Source organism: Ruditapes philippinarum, unplaced genomic scaffold (assembly GCF_026571515.1).
Source record: "Ruditapes philippinarum isolate M1 unplaced genomic scaffold, ASM2657151v2 ctg13991_1_1_1_1, whole genome shotgun sequence".
Classification (NCBI taxonomy): Eukaryota; Metazoa; Mollusca; class Bivalvia; order Venerida; family Veneridae; genus Ruditapes; species Ruditapes philippinarum.
In genome coordinates this window covers 1,717-23,129 of record NW_026853531.1, presented here as the reverse complement: position 1 = coordinate 23,129, position 21,413 = coordinate 1,717, and the positions used below count along the sequence as shown (strand labels likewise).

Genomic DNA, 21,413 nt, shown 5'->3' with positions numbered 1-21,413 from the left:
CACCGACAAAACACAATGGAGCAGCGAATGGGCGAGCTCGAAACGCCTTGACATAGTCAGCATAACCAATATATCACTGCGTATGTTCTATATTGTTCATTTGCTGAACCTAAAAAATACTATTTTTAGAGTGTAAGATTGACACATTCATGAAAGCATAGTTAAAGTTAAATATTGATAAGCAACCATAAGAGTTGGTCACCCCAATGCTTATATCAAGAATTTATTCAGTATTACTACACGGACTCAAGAACACAGAAAGATCAAGAACACAATATACGACAAAGACACCAAAAAGACATGTTTTTGAAAAGAATGCACGTTCTGTTCCTGCAAAAATGCCTTTCATATGCTTAATTTGTAAGCATATTATACTTAGTATGTCATTTTCTATATTAAATACAGCTGTTCTCCATATCAGATGTGCAATCATAGTTTTTTGTAAAAAAGTGCTTAGTTGCAAAACACTTATACCCTAAATCACAATTTTTTAATGTCACCGACAAAACACATTTAGCAATTTTAGTTTGAGCAGCAAACGGCCGAGCTAGCAATGCTTTGACATGAAAATAAATAGTCAGCATAACCTATACCACTGCGCATGTTCTATATTTTTTATTTGCTGAACGCCATGTGTTTAAACCTTAATATACTGTGCGTACTTTTCTCCTTAAACATCCACATTTATCTTTATCTTCTAGCCATATTAGAAATTTGTTTCATATGCAACAAAACGGAGAACATCGGTTATTGCATTCTATTTTTCATCAAATATTAACATCACTGAAAATGAATATTCCAGAATTGAAAAAAAATTCACAAATTATTTATACTTGTTTTTCTTATTATATTCTTATGTTTCTATATGAAAACAAGTGACCTAAATGTACGAAAATCATTTAACACATATATAGATTTACATTTACAAAAATAAGTTCTTTAAAACATGAATATACATTGTATATGATGCCATTCGTCAACAAAAATTGCAAATAAGGAATATAAAAAATCAGGAGTAGACAATATATATAAATCATCAGTTTCATAAACGGAAATGAGTGTTTGGTAAAAGGGTCTAAACAATTGCATGACATTAATGCTCATGGAACATACAATAACATTTATTTCCGTAATCATTACAAAAATCCTTTGAGGTAATTATTACAAATATCCTTTGAGGTCCACAACGAGGAATCTAGAGACAATTAAAATTGTCTGTAATCGTGAATTTCTTCACTTTTGATATACAACAGCTTAATAAAATCGTTAGACAAGTCGCAGGTGGGTACTAAATATCACGTTTTATATTTTTCCTTTATATGGTTTATTCTTCCATATTAACATAACAGAACAACAATTTTATTCATGACTTGTACAATAAGTACACCATTAACTATAGGTCAACATAGATATCTTAGCAAAATTATGTCCTCCTGCTTAAATAACCACACAACTAGTTTTGACAATTGTGACTAGAAGCCCTTTGTAGTCTTCAAAACGGAATTGTAATATGTCCATCCTCTTTTATCATTTTAAATTTTAAAAAGTTGAAAAACCTTTGACAAATTATAGATGCTTGTATTAAAGGTGACACGTATGTTAGTACTAAAACAGCACTAGAATGTAAAACAAAGAGTAAACTTAAGTAAACTTAAGATTTTTCTACACTGTACTCCTTGTAGGATATGTATTATATGAGTTTAAAAAGAGTAAAATTGATCAGGTTGTATGACTGGAGTGGACGTATAATTTTATAATTAGATAAAAGGTTTTGATATACTAAATAAAATAAAATCAGATTGAATATTAACATTCAAAGAAAATGACAGCACTGTTGTTCAGAATATAACATTAGTTCTTTTCTGTTTAATCAATGCAATGCAATGGCAACACATACGCTGAGTAAAACAATAGATGCAGCAAAAATGGAACCAAGAACAGTCCAAATAAGGATTTTCAATGATTTTATGATGCATCAACTTCCCAAAAATAACACAATCATTGGCATGTAAGTCATCATGCACCTGTCCGGAAACGGAAATAAAATTGTCCTGTAGGAATTTACACTTGGTCTATAACGACTTGGCTATTACAATTTTTTCAGCAGAATTCATGACTTACGATCAAAGTCAATGATCGTTGATCTGGTTCTTTGAAAAAAGGGGGATTTTAAATACCATCACTTGCAATATTGCTCGTTTTAATACAGACATTACAAAATGTAAATGCTAACAAGATTTTGTTAAACGTTATACAGTCTTTTTTAATCATTCAATCAATTGCATGACCTCCCAACAGTACAATATCATCTACAACCATTATCTGATCCAAAAACATAATCGAATATAACAACCAGTTGAATACTATATAATGATTGAGGAAGTTTTCACTTAATGTGCGTTTGATGATAATTACAGGGGAAACAACAGATATTATGTGATATACTTTACATTTATATTGTTGGCTGGAGTACTAGTAGTCGAATGCGTGGGCCGGATGTCACACACTTGAAAAACACTTAGATATAACCCACAACTCATTTCACTACATGAAATTGGTTACAATGGTTTATTTAAAACATGGATACGAATAAAAATTACAGCAGCTTTTAAGTTTTTACTCTTTTGAAATTATGTAATATATCATAATGAATACTGTGGATACTATTATATATAAAATGTCAAGGGATATCTGTTATATATGCACGATAATTTCGGTTATATTATCAACAGTGATCACACCCAGCAAAGGTTAGTTGTTTTTTTTATTGGTCAATTATTGTTCTATAATGGGTCTCGATCAAATTGCTTTGGTGCTATGACGCGACGAAACGACTTTGCTTCCATACTTTGAATATAGTTTGTTACATTGCTTCACTTCTTTTTGATGTAAGAAATTTAAAGGGACTATGAAATTGTTTTTGAAATGCTTGAAATCATTTATCTAGATTTATGTTTTATTTGTGTAGGTCTTAAATAATAACTTGTGTACACAATTTAAAATCATCTTTACAGTCCATTTTTTCCAAAATAATTATTCTTATTGTGAAAATATTTACCCAAAATTGAAAAACGTTGCAACGCTTTTCACTCACATTGTGCTATGTATAGCACAAACAATACCATTTTCAATTTTAACCATATATATTCTAAATTATTTTTAGAAATCTTTTCTGTTTTAAATACCAAGCTGATCTATATAAGAAATTCAAATTTTTAATGTTAAGAGTTTGAACCTCCGTGGAGTTCCTTTAATTCTGCAACAGCATGGCAGGTGTAACAAAATAAAGTCACAACCAAGGAACGATGACCCCTTTCCTATAAAATACTGACTCCCTCTGAATAAAAATACTTAAGAAACTTAGAATATTAGCCCCGTTTAATTGACCTCAACTTAATAATCAAACTAACTAATGAAAGCTGGAAAGTACTGTTCTGGTCGAAATACTGACAACCCTGTCATAATGTCGCAGAAAAGCGACCCCTATTCTCTGTATACATAGTTATTCCTGCTGAAAAAATGATAACTTAGTCGCAGAAATTCAAATTAAAACAGCCTCTACCACCTCTGAAACCTGTATAATATCTTACCCAAGTCAAATTTCGAGAGAAAAAAATCAGCTTCAGCATATTTACTTTATGAATCCTGGAAACTTATTTGAACCAATCTAAATTGCGTTACCTCAAGCCTCTTCATAAGAAGACATTGTCGTTTACCATGCGAAGCTCCAACCCATGGCCCTGGGTTAAGAGGCAGAAACACTAACCATTCGAAAACCGCTCCCCTTGAAAAATAAACTTGGATTAAAATATTAAGCCCCCTTCCCTTATTGTTTCAGCTTATGGTACAAATAGTTGAACTTGTAAATATTGTATTGTTATTGTTGCATTAAAATTTGTAATATAAATCGACAAGGAATAAATTTGTTTTCGTGCTTCTCTGGTCTATTCAACAAGCACAGGTCCAAATCTAATGTAAAAATGTTACAAATCATTCCACTTACGGCTACTGCATTTGTAATTAAAACCAATCAGATACAAATTATAAAGTTATGACTTAACTTGCAGTGGAACTTTGTATGTTTATATTTTCTTATCTATTTTAAGCAAATCGACATTAAATTCCTGTATATTTCAAGAGAGTGTTCCGATAGTAATATTTACTGTGGCATATTTTATCAGAGCAATAACTTATCACCACACCCCATTTGCACAGTTTTGTCATGTGTTGACCTCCGAAAAAATTAAATCGAAATTGACATCGGAACGAGCAAAATAATGACAGACAGGTAAAAAGGCCAGATAAATCGAGTGAGGAAATCGTGCGTGAAATTGAATCTAAGTAAATATCAAATGTTAACGTTTGTAGTCGGAAAATAATCATGAAACGTAGTGGACTAAACAATACAGAAACATACTTCAGCAAAACCGAACCTTTCATTGCATATTGTCTACGTGCTAAGACAATATGCTTTGTTAATGGTCAAAAGTACCTGCTTGATAATAGTATGAGCGTAGATCACATTTGTACACACATTTCTACTAAAATACAAAAACAGACTGAAATGAATTTAAAAAAGGGCATAAATGTAATTATGAGACTGTAATACATAAATAATATTGTACAGTTTTTGTTATTATAAAAAGATGTTGTTATATCTATGACTTGTAGTATAAAAACGAAATCCTCGAGTCTCGAATTTTCCAGAATTGTATGAATGTTGTTTTTCTTAATGTTATTACTCTGTGCACTAGGTGTAGTGCTAGACTGTTATAACACAACACTTTGGGAGTACGACGGCCATCAGCAGACGACGGTTAACGGCAAACCGTGTTTACGATGGGATCAGTTCAATAGATATAATGATGATAACTTCACAGATGCCACAATATCAGAGGCAGCTAATTTCTGTCGTACTACAAATGAAAAGACCACACTCTGGTGTTTTACAACATATGAATATAAAAGGGAGGCGTGTGGTATCAATAAATGTGGTGAGCAAAAATATATCTTTTAATACAAATGTATAATTAGTGACAAGTAATTAAAATTTCTTTTTGTGATTTAGAAGTGTAATCTTGTAATGCATGGCGGATTTCCGATGGGACCATTTTAACGCATACTGTGGTACCCAGATGGTACAAAGTCAAATGCGACTTATTTTTATCATACTTCTGGATATCAAGAACTTTGGTGTAATATCCCATTATTTTAAACCCTTTTTTCTCATATTGACGTCTTTTGGCGGCTTTTCAACACCCTTTGAGGCCTAAAACAGTTTTAAAATGTCATTTTTTTTATCCAAACACTTGTTTTCTTGTTTAACTACAGTATTGTTTTTAAGCTTGATTGCATGATTACAGAAATTAATAAATGAACCAAATGTATGTGGAAAATGGATACTGTTTTTGTTTAGTTATCTGTCCTTGAAAGTGAGTCCGGCATATTCTGTCTCTTTCCGTATTGTTACAAATCAAATATCCGCCGATATAACAAGTAAAAACATCATTATAATTGAAAAGTACTGTTTTTAGCATAAAGGATGTAAGGAAATGTAAGCCAATATAAATTGATATAATAGCGAGGACTTTTCGAAACATTTAACATTGATTAGAAACTTGGTTAAGTGTAATTATCATAACAAGACATGAATTCAGTAAGATAAAATGTCAATGTTTTAATTGATGATTGAATAATTCTACAGGTGACGTTGGTTTGAGTTATTGTGGTCAATTGAGTATTGACAAACCCACAATACTAGGACGGCATGTCACATTTTCTTTTACCCCCGACACGTATGATCCAAATGCAATTCTAGAATGGCAGCGCAGCATGAATGGAATAGATCAATGGAAAACGCTCCCTTTAAACAACAAGTTTAATCAATATCAGAGAAATACCATGATTTACCACATGCTATTAACAGACAGTGAGAAAAACCAAGACGGAAGATTTTACCGAGTTCATTATTATAATGAGACATCACATTGCTGGATGAACGCTGGGAAACTGACGCTTGAAGGTATGATGTATCAATGTGTATAGTAATCAATAAAATATGATATTATATTCTCTTCCAAGTATGTTTTGTAACAGGGATCGGCACGTATAGGTGAAAGAACCCCCATTAACAAAACACAAAATATAGCAGAAAGACGCTCGATACTTCTGTAATGATATGAAATTAGGATATGATATGACGCGGAAATATGTTATGATTTAATAACAAGCTTAACATTTTCAATATACCTATCAGATGCAAAATTATGGAAAATTGACACATCGCAACTATTCGAATTACAAGATAACGATAAAAGTCGAGAAACGGATACGCAGACTGGTGTCCGGCGCTTTTTTATAGGAACCATAATATGACAGGGAACCGGAATAAACGGAAACAGTGCATAAAATATCAAATGGCACTTGAAACGGAGAATGTAAAATAAAAATAAAAGATTATTTTAACCGACTTCCCCGTTCAAAAACTTTGCCTTATTTCATATTACCCAAACTATAATCTGGTTTCCTGTCCTATTATGGTTCCCGTCTATGTTCTCTGACGATTGGATTCAAATTAGATATCATAGAAATCATTAAATAGCCGTACATAGTGAGTGGTCGTTTAGCCGCCAATAGGATTAAATTATAATTTGCTATACTTTCTGTCAAAAAGCTCGCTTTAAGGCTTTGCCTTATTCATATAAGAAAGAAGGCTTAGCCTATATGAGCGGGGAAGTCAGATAAAAAATTCTTTCATTTCTTAATTGATATTTTCGTTTTAAAGATGTCGTACGGTATTTTATACACAGCTTTCATTTTCAATCGGAAAAACCTCGGCTAAATTCTTTTGCCGAAAAGTTGCGATTTGTTCTGTCATTGGAATGACCCGGCGTTTATCATGAATTACATTAAAAATGGAGGCGCCAATCTAAAAATAATGTTAAACATTTCGATGATATGTATAGAAATCTAAATAATTATTTTTAATTATTTTTATTTAATTTCTTTTTAAATATACACGTGTAGTCTATACTGGGCAAGCCAAAGCGCGGCCCCTTTTTGCTGACCCGCCCTGTGACATACCCGTATGAAAGTGGAAGTCAGATAAAAGATGTTCTTTTTTATGTTTTAATTTCCGTTTTAAAGGTGTCATTCGGTATTTTATGCACTGTTTCTGTTTAATCTGGTTCCTTAACCTATGCTGCGCAGGAGACCAGTTTATGTGTCCGTTTTCAATCAGAATTCCTCGGCTTTTATTGATACCTTGTAAGTCGATAAGTGCGATTGGTTCATTCTCGGAATATTTACTTGCCGTTTATTATTACGTTACGGCGCAAAATAAGAAATGAGACTATGAATTTCACTGATATCGATATGTTTTTATTTTATTATCAAATTTTATTTCCTTTTAAATACACACGTGTAGTCTATTGCCAAAGCTTTGACATCCCCGTATTAACTAGAGAAAAATTAAACATAAGTAAATTCATAGATGAACATAACTACGTTGCCTACTCTCAACAGTATTTTTTCAGGATTTTGACAGTTTGATTTGTATAAAATCATAAAAACAAGTCGAAAATATAAAATCAAATATTGTAAAACAATATAAACCTTTCAATGTCTTTAATTCAGCATCCTCTATAGACCCTTTCATTTAAGACCGTATTGGAATATTGAAATTGCCAAAACTTTGTGTAATTGAATAAGATATTACATGAAAAAGATGGTGAAATGAATAAAGATGTTTACTATAATAAGGTAAACGATTTGTTTTAATAGAAGACCATATTGCTGGGTAACTGATCATGATTACCATTTTCGTCAGATTCTTAATAATGAAAATTTTACCAGACAGTTAAATCGTACTAACTTGCTAATACCAGAGATATAGATAATGTATCTATGTCTCTGCTAATATACAATATACAAAATATATTTTGAGTTTCAAAAATGTAAGGATTCTGTAAATTCGAAAAACGGCTGCGTAATAATTAATTGCAAGATACTAGCTCATTAAAAATCATTTTGATTTAAGCATTACTAAGACAAAGAAAAACAATATAAATATATGTAATTTCAAATAAAATATAAAGGCATGAAAAGTAAAAGTTATTTTGAATGTACATGACAGTATACTATTTGTGTCGGCAAAACATGCACTCTCAAAAAATCGTACATCACACCAATATATCTAAGCTAATAAAGTAATATTTTCAACTTGATACTTTTAATTCATACAATGCTTATCAAATATTAAAAAAAAATCTGGAAAAAAAACAAGTTGTGAAACACGAGAAATACGCTATTAACTGAATTATAATTTTACGTATTTTTGACTGTGCCAGTTGGTAGGACTCTGGATCGAGTATCAAATCAGTAAGGCATGACCAATAAAGTCCCTAGGATGAACCATAACAAAATTCGGACCATAGATATTTTGACAACAGTTTTCACTTACTAACAAAATTGACGTAATCTGATGTAATGGTATAACTCTAAAAAATACACCCTGGTGATTTATGATATCACAGCCAAGTGCCGCTTGTATATACAACATAATTATGCACCCTGTTAATTAATATGTTACGGCCCAGTGGCGCTTAAACACATCTATTTATCTATGAAATAAGTTTCTGGGAAAAGATCTTTATTTTTATTACCATAAGAATAGATTCTTAATATCAAAATTATCTTATTATCGTCTGTTGCGAATCTAAAATTATAAAAGTCAATGCCACATGGTTTTCGTTCTTTCCGGAATATTTATAAAATTATATCCTTCACTGGTTCTTTGAAATATTTTTATACGGCATAATGAAAAAGAATCAGTAAGTATTGACATAATGCATTCTGTTATCGTTTTATAAAAGCTTGAAAAACAATCATTAAAAGACATTTGCAATCTTACTTTCATGTTTGTCACAAATACGCCGGAATTTTCTAAATGACAGAAAATAACAAAGAAAACTAGAAAATGGCCATTTAAATTTATATAGGCAATTTCAGTGTGAATGGGTGTTTATAAAATATCAAAATTTGATTTAGTTACTAACTTTTCATCCTGACATTAGGGAAAATCTAGATGTAATAAATATCTTCACTTTGAAGTTTTGCTGTTTCACTCCGTAGCGAGAATTAATCTTAATGTATTTTTTTTTTTTGTATTTTTTTCTATTGTCTTGATATTGAATTTATGTATGCATGTGTAAGTTTTTACATGTTATAATCATAATTGAACGATCGGTATTTACGCATTTAACATTTCAATAAGCTAACATTCTATGCGGCCTGCATAGTTTTATCCCCCATTTACGTCACATCCGGTAAGGGAAGTAACTCTTCCCTGACTGTTATCGCTTAAAATGAAACACTCAGTTCACACGCTTGGTTTTTGGATGATACGATTGTTTTATAAGTCGGAGCTTAAAGTACTGCATTTGTTTTCAAGACGTGTATGGTGTAATGCTGGTGAACGTTCACTGTTTATATTATAAAGAAAGACGGACAAATGGGAGGTTTTTTCAGTTTTCTTTAAAAGTTTGCTTAAGTGATTGATTCTCAAATGCCTTTTGATAATTCATTCCAAAGCTGTATTGACGATGGGATAATTTATTCTGAATATAACATAGTTTAATGTTATTTCTTAAGGTAGCTCGCTACTTTCCGACCGAAATATGACAACATCTCAGATCTTGATGATTTTTGGTATGCAAACATATAAATATGTGAGCTTTACTTCTGCAGTATTATTTTATAAAAAAAAAGCGTTACTATGACGTCAAAGCGCCCTCTATCGGTGGCGGCGACATTGCGTCTTTTTTATCAATAAACCGGTCTGTTCTTATCAATTTTCATCCGATTTCATTCATTTAAATTTTTATAATGTTCAGTAAATGTATGTCTTTGAAATGATGTCTTTCTTTAACATTTTCTTTATAGTCTGCGATTTACGTCATTTTTCTCTACGTTCTGACGTCCATATTTGATGCAAATATCGTGCAAAATCGCAATAAAATTGTGTAATAAAAAAAATTCAACACGGTTTATTTTGCTATAATTTTCCGAGCGTGTAGTGAGATAGTGAAGGAAAATATTTATGCAATAAAAATATATGGTCAACGCGTAAGATATTTTGCTATTACTTTTTTTAAAAATAAAAATAAAGGTGTGAGTGAAACGTTTATGATTTTGGTGACGTTAATAGATGTTGGAGTTCAAAGAATAATACCAAATAACAATTTTCTTACGTCAAAAATTATATAAACAACACAGGGACTTGATGAAATGTATATTTTTTAAATTTGTTGATTATTTTCTCATTGTAAACATGCGCTAGATGAGCACATTTACAATGTTTAATCCGACAACCCCTTTTTAAAATACTTTCCTAATTTGCAGGACACAGTCTCATACATCTTTTAATTCTAATTTTATAATGTGTGATGTTGTTAAAGTGTTATATTATTATATGAATTAACTAGTTTCAGCGCAAAAAATAAGATTCACATATTGCTGTATGAATGAAGTAAGAATATTAGGTCGCTTAGCTTATACCCGTAGAATATTTATTTTACGTTACATTCAGCCTTTAAACACTTTCATAAAATCACACAAAGGCAGACGAGCCTCGGTGTCAAAACACATCGTAAAAATACAATTAAAATAGATAAGCATACAAATGTGCCGAAATAAGTGATAAATAAAATTCAGAAATAATATTCAAATATGTTAAAGGGACTCCACTGAGGTTTTTTGACATGAACTGAAAATATTTTTTTCCAGATAAATGTACCATTTGATGAAGGTTTAGACCATTAATCTTTGTGCAAAATTTCAGAGCATTCGCGCACTTCGTTTTTTCCAGAATAATTATTCAAAATGAAAAGCGTTTTAACGCTTTTCAACCAAATCGGGCTAACAAAAGCATAAAAATACGATTTTCAATTTATTTCGAAGTATATTTCTTAACTATCTTCGCATATATTTCTGTTTATAGTGTCCCAGCTCATTCATGTAAGAAATTCAAATGTTATGTGTTTGGCTTTTCAACCTCAGTGGAGTCCCCTTTAAGAATATTTAAAAAAACAAACTGTACAAGAAACAAAAACCTTTATTTTATTTTTATTTTTGCTAACCATTTTTAAGTCTGCGCAATACATATATAATTATAATCTAATTAAAATGTCATGATAATTAGAAAATGAGCGCTCATGTGACAAACTATAAACTATTTTGGAAGCAAAAATCATACTGAATAAAAAATATATAAGCATATTCGCAACTGCAGACTCGAATGTGAAACACCCAATATATAACCATTACTCAACTCGGATTCATTACCGCTTTTTCATTACAGTATAACATAGCGGCCCTCAAAGTATTATTTATTTCTAAAGAGTTCCACTACATTTTACCTCTGTAGAGCAACCACTCTAGGCAACAAAGGGCATTTCTCTGTAAAGGTTATACTGTATATTTTAATTAAATACAAAGTATAATTATCAAATAACTTGTGCAACTTTTGTTACCACTGAATACGAATAATGTATTATGTTGTCGTTATCTTGTTCAATTTTTAATACAATACAGTTTGCTTTAAAACAAAAATAAAAAAAAAAACAAGAAAAAAACAACCTCAAAACACACACCAAAAACATGTGTTTATTATGTTAGCAATAAAGTGGACTTCTCCCTTATTAAGGGAGATCATAATCAGGTTTTTAACTTTGAATTTTCTTCTGTTGCCACGTTGTAATCGGTAAAGTGGTCTTACGCTGAATTCGGAAGGCATGGATTCGAGACACGATTGCGTATTGTACTAATAGATTATCATTTAGAATTGTTTACTGTGTATGAAATGTTTCAAGGTCCACCTCGGACTCCTGTCATTCATTTCCAAAGAGAAGTTGATACTGTGAGAAACACTGGTTTCGTTAAATTCCCTCCGCTATAATTGAAATACTGTTGAAAGCGGCGTTAAACCTAATATTAAAAAAATAAGAAGATATAAAACATAAAATGCATAGTTCATTATTTTCATACTTATTTATTAGGCTCTACATAGCACTGCATTATGTGCAGACCAAAACGAGCTTCTCCCACAACCATAATCACACAAATTGAGAATCCTACATAATCGCCTTCAATACAAGGGAATCTGTATTTAATATGCAAAATTCTCCGCTTCTGAACATACAAAGTAAATCAACGGATCTTTCGTCTCTAATCGAGAAATGATCACGGCTTCAGGTCGCCTCAAAGATGCGCTAGTAAACGCATACCGCGAGTCAGCTAGTTTAAAATAAATAAGAATATCTGTAATTATGTGAAATACGTGATAAATTAAAGCCATAGCATGAGAGCGTGATTCCTGCTTTAAATCTGAGTCTCACGCTTAGTGCAGGGTATTTAGCTGCGAGAGAAAATAGAATAACTGATGGCTGTTAATAAATAGATTTTTATACGTGTAGAAAATTTTGAATTTAATGTCTGCTAGATTTTATAATATAATTAAGACTACCAGTGAATCATGACTTACGTACAAATCGTTGCTACTTCCAGTTGATCATATATTTTTGAAACGTAAATTTGATTCATTTCCTACCAGAGACATAGATGTTATCTATGTCTCTGTTCCTACTAACTGATATATGCAATTCAAAATTGTTACATATGATAACATGGAAGTTTATGCTGTACCTGGATACACATAACATGATGACATTGCGACTGCACCAGCCTTTTCATTCTTTTTTTCTGACATTCTTTGCAAAATTTATGTTTTTATAATTTCCACTTAGGTGGCCTTTTAATTATATCTTTCAATATTCTGAATTGTCTTTCAGTCCTCGAGGTATTTATATCCATACGTTGCAGTTTTTCAGAGATTGATACCAACTTTTGCAGACAATTATATACCCTGATTTGTTGTACATGTATATAATTGAAGATACATGTATTCATCGAAATGCAGGCATCTGACAGGACTTTAAAAAAAACATTTTTACGGAACATGTCTAAATACTATTGTTGTTGATGGTTTTCACACATTTTTATTCCTGTCAGTATGATATTAATCGAAAAAGTCGTGAAAATTTCTTTGAGAAAAATATTTGACGTCACCAAAATCATTACGTTTTACTCACCCTTTATTTTATATTCAAATAGTAATAGCAAAATATCTTACGCGTTGAACTTTTATTTTTATTGCATAAATATTTTCTTTTATGACTTCACTACATGTTAAAAAAATTATAGCAAAATTCACCGTGTTGATTTTTTATTATTTCACAATCTTTATTGCGATATCGCGCGATATTTGCATCAAATATGGACGTCAGAACGTGAGGGAAAATAACGTAGAATCGCAGAGTATTAAGCAAATGTTCAAGGAAGACGTCGTTACAAAGACATACATTTACTGAACATTATAAAATTTAAATGAAGGAAATCGGATGAAAATTGATAAGAACAGACCGGTTTATTGATAAAAAAGACGCAATTTCGCTGCCACCGATAGAGGGCGCTTTGACGTCATAGTAACGCTGTTTATTTATAAGATAATACTGCAGAAGTAAAGCTTACATATCTACATGTCTGTATACCAAAAATCATCAAGATCTGAGATGTTGTCATATTTCGGTCGGAAAGTAGCGAGCTACCTTAAACTATAGTGATTTTCAGTTGCATTTTGTACTACAGCGGGAAATAACTGTGTTAAAGATAATGACAGTAAATTACAATGTATGTTTCTCTTTGTTTATCTTGTTTTTTTTAATGTTTCTTTTTTCTGCCAAATATACCCATCCTATTTTTAAATAAGCTTTGAATGGACATTGATATTGTTAATACGCTAATTTTTTTAAAATATCTTTCACATACTGGGTACCGCTATCCCATAAAAGTGAAGCATATTCTAGACGTAAGTATAACCATTTATTTACATGTTAAGATCGTGATTGAGTTAATTTTCTATGTTATTTTGTAGACACTGCTAAAGATAAATCAACTGCAAAAAAGCGTGTTATACTTAATAGGGCATTAGAGGGAATGAGCAATATCATTAACGTAAATTAAAAACAAAAGGGGACAAAATATTCAAAAAAGAACAACAAGAAAGAGCACACACAAGAAACAAGAAATAAAAAAAACAAAGTCGAGTGTTTTCTACACCCGGTAGTGGTTCTTTTTTTTCTTCTTTTATTTTTAGATTTTACTTATTGTTGATCGAGGCTCATCTGATCTCTTTATGTGGGTAATATGAATAACTCTGCTTTTATCAGTAGAGGTTCTAAATAAATTGCAACAAACTGAATTTCTTAATAGTGAAACACAGAATCTGTTCTACGATTATTCATGAGCGTCTTATTTTTTTACCCGAGTCTATGACTAATTGGTTAAGGTCGTTGACTTTAAACCACTTGCCCGCCAATATCGATACGGACATTTGAATCTTTCATATGAGGAAGAAATACAGTTAGCTTACGGCCATTGGTAGTACATCTCATGTGCCAGTTCGTGCCCATATGACAACGACTGTATTTCTGCAACGTAGAATCAAGCCCATAGAAAACACTTCTTAGAAACTAAAGAACGAACATGTTATTTAATTAAACACCTGAAATCAGTTACCTAAAAATTATTTTCCAGATACAGGAAATTGTGGACTAGTATACCTCAGATCTGAGAAGTTGATTAAGAATGAGACCGTAAAAATAGAATATTACCCGTCAAAGTATGTGTTGGACAATAGCGTTAGTTTCAAACGAAACTGGGTACACACTGTCGACACAAAATCAGAAACGTTGATATTGGCTGATGGCAGTTACGAAGAGAAAGTGGGGCAACATAACAAATATGTGTTGACAATTAATATGTTCAGTGTTTCTATGAATGGAAGATACAGTGTTTATTGTGGTCAGAGCTTATACACAAACAATATACTGTTGAAATTACCAGGTTGGTTTTATGTTTCTAAACTACTTTGGATCTCCACTAAGATCAAAACATCTAATGCATTTTATTTGAAAATTTTACGTAGACCATCTAGGACCTTAAAATCATTAAGATAGAAAAAAATGAATATCGTATTTTATGCTACTCTTAGCCCGACTTGATTGAAAAGCATTACAACGCTTTTCAATTATGGGTCTATTTTTAGAGTATTTATTATGGAAAAACGGAGTGAGCAAATGATGCGGAATTTTGCACACAAGCTATTGATGTAAACTTACACTAAACGGAACACTTACCTCAGAAAGTTAAATTAATTCCAGTCCTTTCCTAACAAATAACGTACGTTCGGTACCTTTTAAAAACTAAAACATCAAGTAGACAAAATAGTAACAGTGTGTCTTACATCATACCAGTTTATGTATTTCATTTTAAATGTGCACGAATCTTGTTGCTTGCACAAATGACGTTTTTTGTATATTTATGAATTTTTGTAAAAGATATCAATACGATGTCAAAAGAAAATTTCAAACAATAAATAAAGGAAATAAAGACAGAAAACCCGATCACAAATTCTCTGCAGTTAACCTTTTTCTTACATTTTTTCAGAAGCACCAAGTACACCTGTAATAGTTGGATTACAAGACATAGAAAAGTGCAGGGACTGTATTGTTGGTGAGGATAATGATGAGTTCGAACTTGCCTGTGAGATACATGGTGGTTTCCGTCCTCTTACAGTTACTATGACAATAGGAAATGAGTCATATAAACCTCAAGAATTTAATTCGACAACCTTTATGGTATTTTTCCGGGTCAAGGACCACCATCACATGGAAAGTGTGATATTTTCAGTCATGAACGATGCATTGGCGTCACCTTTAAACGCTATTGCTCAGATGTTTGTTATAAGTAAGTATACTTAGCTACTTTATGTGTATTTAAGATGGTATGTTTGGATACTATTACACATTGTTTACAATACCAAACGTTACCAACTTTACTTTATGTGTTTTGGTTAATTTAATCTCATAAATTTTATACCTTTGATATGAATGTTTTATTAATTGTGATGTTTCGATTTTATTACACTTTGAAACAACGCAAAATGCCAAATGTTAAAATAATTTCCTTTTTGAAAACGATTTTGTTTTTATATCATTTTTAAATGAAAGAAAATGACATTTACCTTAAATTTAACTGCATTTATCAGCAAAATGAGTCGATTAATTAAATCTCATTCAGTTTTATGTTTTTATTAAAGGTGATATAACCTTTATTTGTTTATTGACAGAACCACCAAAGTTTCAAATTTCGGTGCCGGAAATTCTAATAGACGGAGAAGCTGTTAACATCACATGTACGTTGGATGATGGAAGACCTAATCCGAATGTGTATTTTATCATTTTCGGTTCAGAAGTATCGTCTGCAAAATCACACTTTTATAATTCGACTACATCTTTAAATACCAACATTATCACTCTGACCACATTTAAGAAAGAATGGAATAAAGAAAACATCACGTGCTGCCGATATAATGAATGGTACACAAATGTGCGGGACTGTTCACCGCCAAAACAAGTCAATTATCATTGTAAGATTGTTTTCTATTAGATTTATTTAATATTTTGTATGTACTACATAATATCATATTTCATTTATAGTCTGCTGAGTGCCCCTATATTTTTAATTCTTTTCACTTGATATACATGGTTTTCCGGTTGACCAAACTCATTCTTGAGACCAACCCGCTGTTAAGACCAGATTTGCAAAGTCCCTTCAGTGGTCTCACTAGTGAGGTTTTACTGTTATTATAGACTGATGTTTACAAGACTTTGTGATGATATTGTATCAAAAGTATGTGTACTAAAGCAAAACAAACAAACATATTCTGGAAAAAATATAGTTTCAGCCTGTACTCGTAACATTATATTGTTTAACAATAACTGAACAGTATATGTAAGTTTAGTTTCTTTTTGTTTTGTTTAGTTCCTCCCACAGATGTGATGTTAGAAGTGAAAGTTGATGAAGACAGTCAAATGTATGCTACTTGCACTGTGTATGGTTCGAATCCAGTCTGCAACGTTCAGTTTAAAGCTCCAAGCGGTATCATTGGATCAGAAAAGTCTTCAGAGAATATAAGTCTACCCCATGGTGCGTGGAATTCTGTGTATGAAGTAAACTTGAATGTCAGTGAAGAAGACAATGGCAAAAATGTAACGTGTATGGTTGAGTGTGACGAGTTTCATGTTGACCTTAAAGACACTGTCAAAATACTTCTACCTTGTAAGTTTCTAGACATTTCGTCAATTCTGTTGATAAATATCACAATCAATATTTAGATAGATACCTGAAAAATCACAAAACACTGTCGCTTTAAAGACGAAAAATAGTTTAAACTTGTAAGTCACTGCCACTTTTTTCAACATTTGAATAAGCATTATATTTATTTTCCAAACGTAGTAATAGAATTTGAAATATCACTCTTGTGATATTTTGTTTCATTGTCAAGTAATCTAATTAACTTTTTTCTGATTTATTTGTTGCTGCGTTTGTGCCTTATCTGTATCTGCATATATGAGCTTATCATCGAGATAAATATTCCGATTGTACCAATCTCTTATCTTATAATGACAAACATGATATTGTATTGAAATCAAATTTCAGTCCCTCCAGTTATAAAGTTCAATATATCTGGATCGATATTGAATATTTCTGAAGGAGAGCGGTCACATGTAAAATGTGAAGCTGAAAGCGTTCCTGCCTCCAATATATCATGGATTGAATTAAGTAATGGAAACATAAGGAAGAAGCAATGTAATTTGTCACCAACTTGCGTATTAAATATTGATACTGATGAAGTTTCAAACAGACGTTTTATGTGCCAAGTTCACTATAAGGCAGAAGTTGATCAAAAATATCTGACTGTACACATAAAAGGTATAATAGGTTTTACATTCCATTTGTTTGTTTCAGCATTTCTGTAAATATTTTCATCATAATTTCCAAAAACAAGAATCTGAACCTTGTTAAACAGAGTGTTAAAGTTACAATTTGAAAAGCAAAATGTCGTTCGCATTTTATTACTTTAATAATGTTTAATAATTTGAAGCGTTTCCATTAAAATGATTCAACTTTCTTTCCGATATGATACTTGTTAACAGCTTGCCTATGCTCCTGTCCATCTTACGACTCATTTTACAAACATATTTTCCACACATAAGTTATAATGAATCCCATTCATTGCAAAGTCTTGACACTCTTCAAGACGTCCGTTTTTCCTGCAAGTTTTACTAAACATGATCTCAATTTTTACCCTTGATACAAATTGATTTCATATATATATATATATATTCTGTTTCTTGGCATTAAAATGCATGACCAATAAATAATCATAGACGTGAAATTCATGTTAAATAATCTAAGTAAGTCATTAGCTAATCATAAGGAAAATTTTCATATTTACACAGAAATAGCCGATAAAGAAATAAATACAATGATAAACAGAAAAATGAAATTCATGTTAAATAATTTAAGTAAGTCATTAGCTCATCATAAGGAAACAATTTCATATTTATATAGAAAAAGCCGATAAAGACAATAAAAACAATGATAAACAGAAAAATACTGGCCAAGCTTCAGACAAGTCCATAATTTGGATAATATTGGGTGCATGTGTACTTGTGGTCGGTATCATTGTTATAGCGGTCTTGTTTGTTGTCATCAGGAAAAAACGCCTAAATTCTACAGGTAAGATTGACATTAAATATATCTTCTATGAAAAACAGTGTCATTTGCAGTGCCTTGTAAAGATTATCAAGCGTTGCTATTACACAAATGCTAGAATTCAGCCGGGTATTCCAAATTTTGTCGTCAAATTGACTTCTTCCTGAACAATAGAGTAAATGTTCTTCCTTTAACAGAAATACACCGGATACTGTTTACCCCGCAGGAGTCTACAAACAGGTTCCGAGCTTCGTACATGAAAGTAGTTATTCAATTCTAAATACAGGTAACCCGACAATCAAAAAAAAGAAGAGAGCAAAAAAAACAAAAACAAAACAAAGCAGACTACTGTTCCAACGGCGCAACTTTTTAAGGTCTTTTGTCATCCATTTTGTTATCATGTGGTATTCAATTTTCAATTCTGATTGGCTTAGCACATGCAGTGTTTAAATGACCAAATCTTGATAGTTGTATATACCGCCGTCCAGGAACGGGACACTTATTTAGAAAATAAAAATAAATTGCCAATTTTAAAATTAAATTATCCATTGAATACGGAAAGTAAAACCGAACTCATACGATGGATTGTTTAAGCACTGAAATTGTTCAGTGCTGTTTTTTGCGCTCATATTATTCCTTATCATTCAAGAAACAAAAATACGCATAAAATATTAAAATGTACGACATACACATACAGTGTTTAAATCATCAAAATATCTCTTTTAGCTCAATCATGAAGAGAACATTTATACCAATTGTTTTCTAGTACGCTACATGAAGCATGTCCTTTGACTAAAAGACCCTGGACTGAGCTTAACAAATTAAAAACAAGCTTGTCCGATTTTGTACAAGAGTATCGTGTAAGCAAGCCACATGTCTGCATAAGTGTCTTTTTATCGTTTTAGGCACTCAATATTAATTTTAAGCTTATTCCCATTTAATAACATTTATCTATAATTACAAAATGTTTTTGTATTTACAAACAACATTATTAGTTATGTTGGCATTTCTTTTTATGTTTTTTTTCTTAAACATTACAGAAAAGAGGGACAGCCAGGTAGATTATCACAAGCATGAGGATGATATAGTGTAAGTGTCTCTTTACTCTTAATAAATACTTTATCAAAGAATTAGCTTCTTTGTAAACTTGTAGTTAAGACATTTGTCTCAGGTAGTACAAAAAAAAACAACAGAAAAATCTAATTTTTTTTGCAACTATATACAAACGTATATGTGCATAAAATTATTTTATGTTGGCTTTTTAAATATATCTTAAGCATTAACGATCAAAATTTGATTGTTTTATCACATGATATTGTAATAACTTAAACTTTTTTTAAATGATTTGTATATTTCATATTTGTGCCATGTTACAATTGAGACTGTTCAATTTAAATCTAATTTTCATCTTAAAAAAACAATCATCAGAATCATGGTCATGTGTATACGATTGCAGATTTTCTAAACAAAACCCGGAGGTTCGTCCTTTGGGAAACCTTAATCAGAATGCGCATGCGCTTGAGAACGAAGCAGAAGTACCTGTATATTCTCAACCAGTTAAAAAGAAAACGATTGAAGACTCGGTCAATACATATGCGCAAGTAAACAAACCAGGAGAATCAGCTTCTTCTTCAAAGACGGAAAAGGTGTGTACAATTATCACAGTTACATTTGTTTTATAATTATATAGAGATGTTGTGATGGCTTGCGTAAGGTCATCTGCATATTTGATATAATAATTTACTTGACTGAACATTTTTCATCACATGAAGTATACATTTAGATTTAAATATTATGAAATCTGTAAAATAGGTATATTTTATGTTTGTGTTTGATTTAATTTTAAGCCCCAACATGCACAGGACGGACAATTACTATATGCTGATCTTGCCTTTGATCCAAATGAGACTCCATCAAAAGCAGCAGTTGCCAAGCGGCGAGATTCCCCTACAGAATATGCTGATATAGATTATGTGAAGACAAAAACTAATAAAGGCATTGATGATACTCCTACTGAACAAGACAATATTTATGCAAACCAGTAGATTTATTTGATAGTCATGACGTTTGTGTCATTACACAAATCAACTTTACACACGAAACACTGTAAATATTAGCATGTGTATGCGAGTGTTTGTCAGGGCTTATTGCCAATACCTTAAGATTTAATCTGTCGTGAAATTGAGTTATTGAACTTTGATAAACTGCTTTTTGTGTTAAGTGTTTTTCCTATGTTTTTTATGACAATGTTTGTTGCGCATGCACCTTTAACAGATTATTGCAAAAAGAATATTTTATCATTAATCAACGTAGTTATATTGTTAAAACCTTTTTTTAAGTTTCACTTGCTATTTTATAAAATTGACAACTAAAAAGTCACACAGGGATTTTATTTTCATTCAAAACACCTTGCCGATGAATACATTTTACTTCGATAGAAAAGGAAGCATGAATTTTAAAATAAAAAATAAATTATTTTTCAAGTGTATGTTAGATGCTTGTTACCTGACGAAATTAGCACTTAATGCGAAATAGTTTGTCTCAAAAAAGTAGTATTTTCACTTTCATAAAAAAAACGAAAACACTTTAATTGTACTAACGGTTAAAAATGCAACAGAAGAAAAAGATGGTTCAGGTAATTGGTCAATGAATAACTAACTATAAATATACACTAAAAATAAAAAGGTTTTGAGAATTAAAAAACAATATTGCTGTGGCATTATGCCCCTTTGATA

General features: G+C 31.3%; 1 protein-coding gene across 1 annotated transcript; it reads left to right on the top strand.

Moving 5' to 3' along the window:
• The first annotated feature begins 2,556 nt into the window (after positions 1-2,556).
• Positions 2,557-21,057, top strand: LOC132737141 (uncharacterized). Its single transcript, XM_060724395.1, has 12 exons — positions 2,557-2,750; positions 4,755-4,994; positions 5,705-6,022; positions 14,653-14,961; positions 15,565-15,864; positions 16,247-16,546; positions 16,942-17,238; positions 17,620-17,892; positions 18,535-18,702; positions 19,719-19,767; positions 20,135-20,324; positions 20,526-21,057. The coding sequence occupies exons 1-12, from the start codon at positions 2,648-2,650 to the stop codon at positions 20,721-20,723; spliced, it is 2,745 nt and encodes a 914-aa protein (XP_060580378.1). The 5' UTR covers positions 2,557-2,647; the 3' UTR covers positions 20,724-21,057.
• The last annotated feature ends 356 nt before the right edge of the window (positions 21,058-21,413 follow it).

Bases quoted from the DNA above. Each gene is read 5' to 3' on its own strand.
- LOC132737141 (XM_060724395.1), top strand. From the start codon at position 2,648: ATGAATACTGTGGATACTATTATATATAAAATGTCAAGGGATATCTGT. The intron at 4,995-5,704 runs GTGAGCAAAAAT...ATAATTCTACAG, and splicing joins GTGTGGTATCAATAAATGTG to GTGACGTTGGTTTGAGTTAT. The intron at 15,865-16,246 runs GTAAGTATACTT...GTTTATTGACAG, and splicing joins TGCTCAGATGTTTGTTATAA to AACCACCAAAGTTTCAAATT.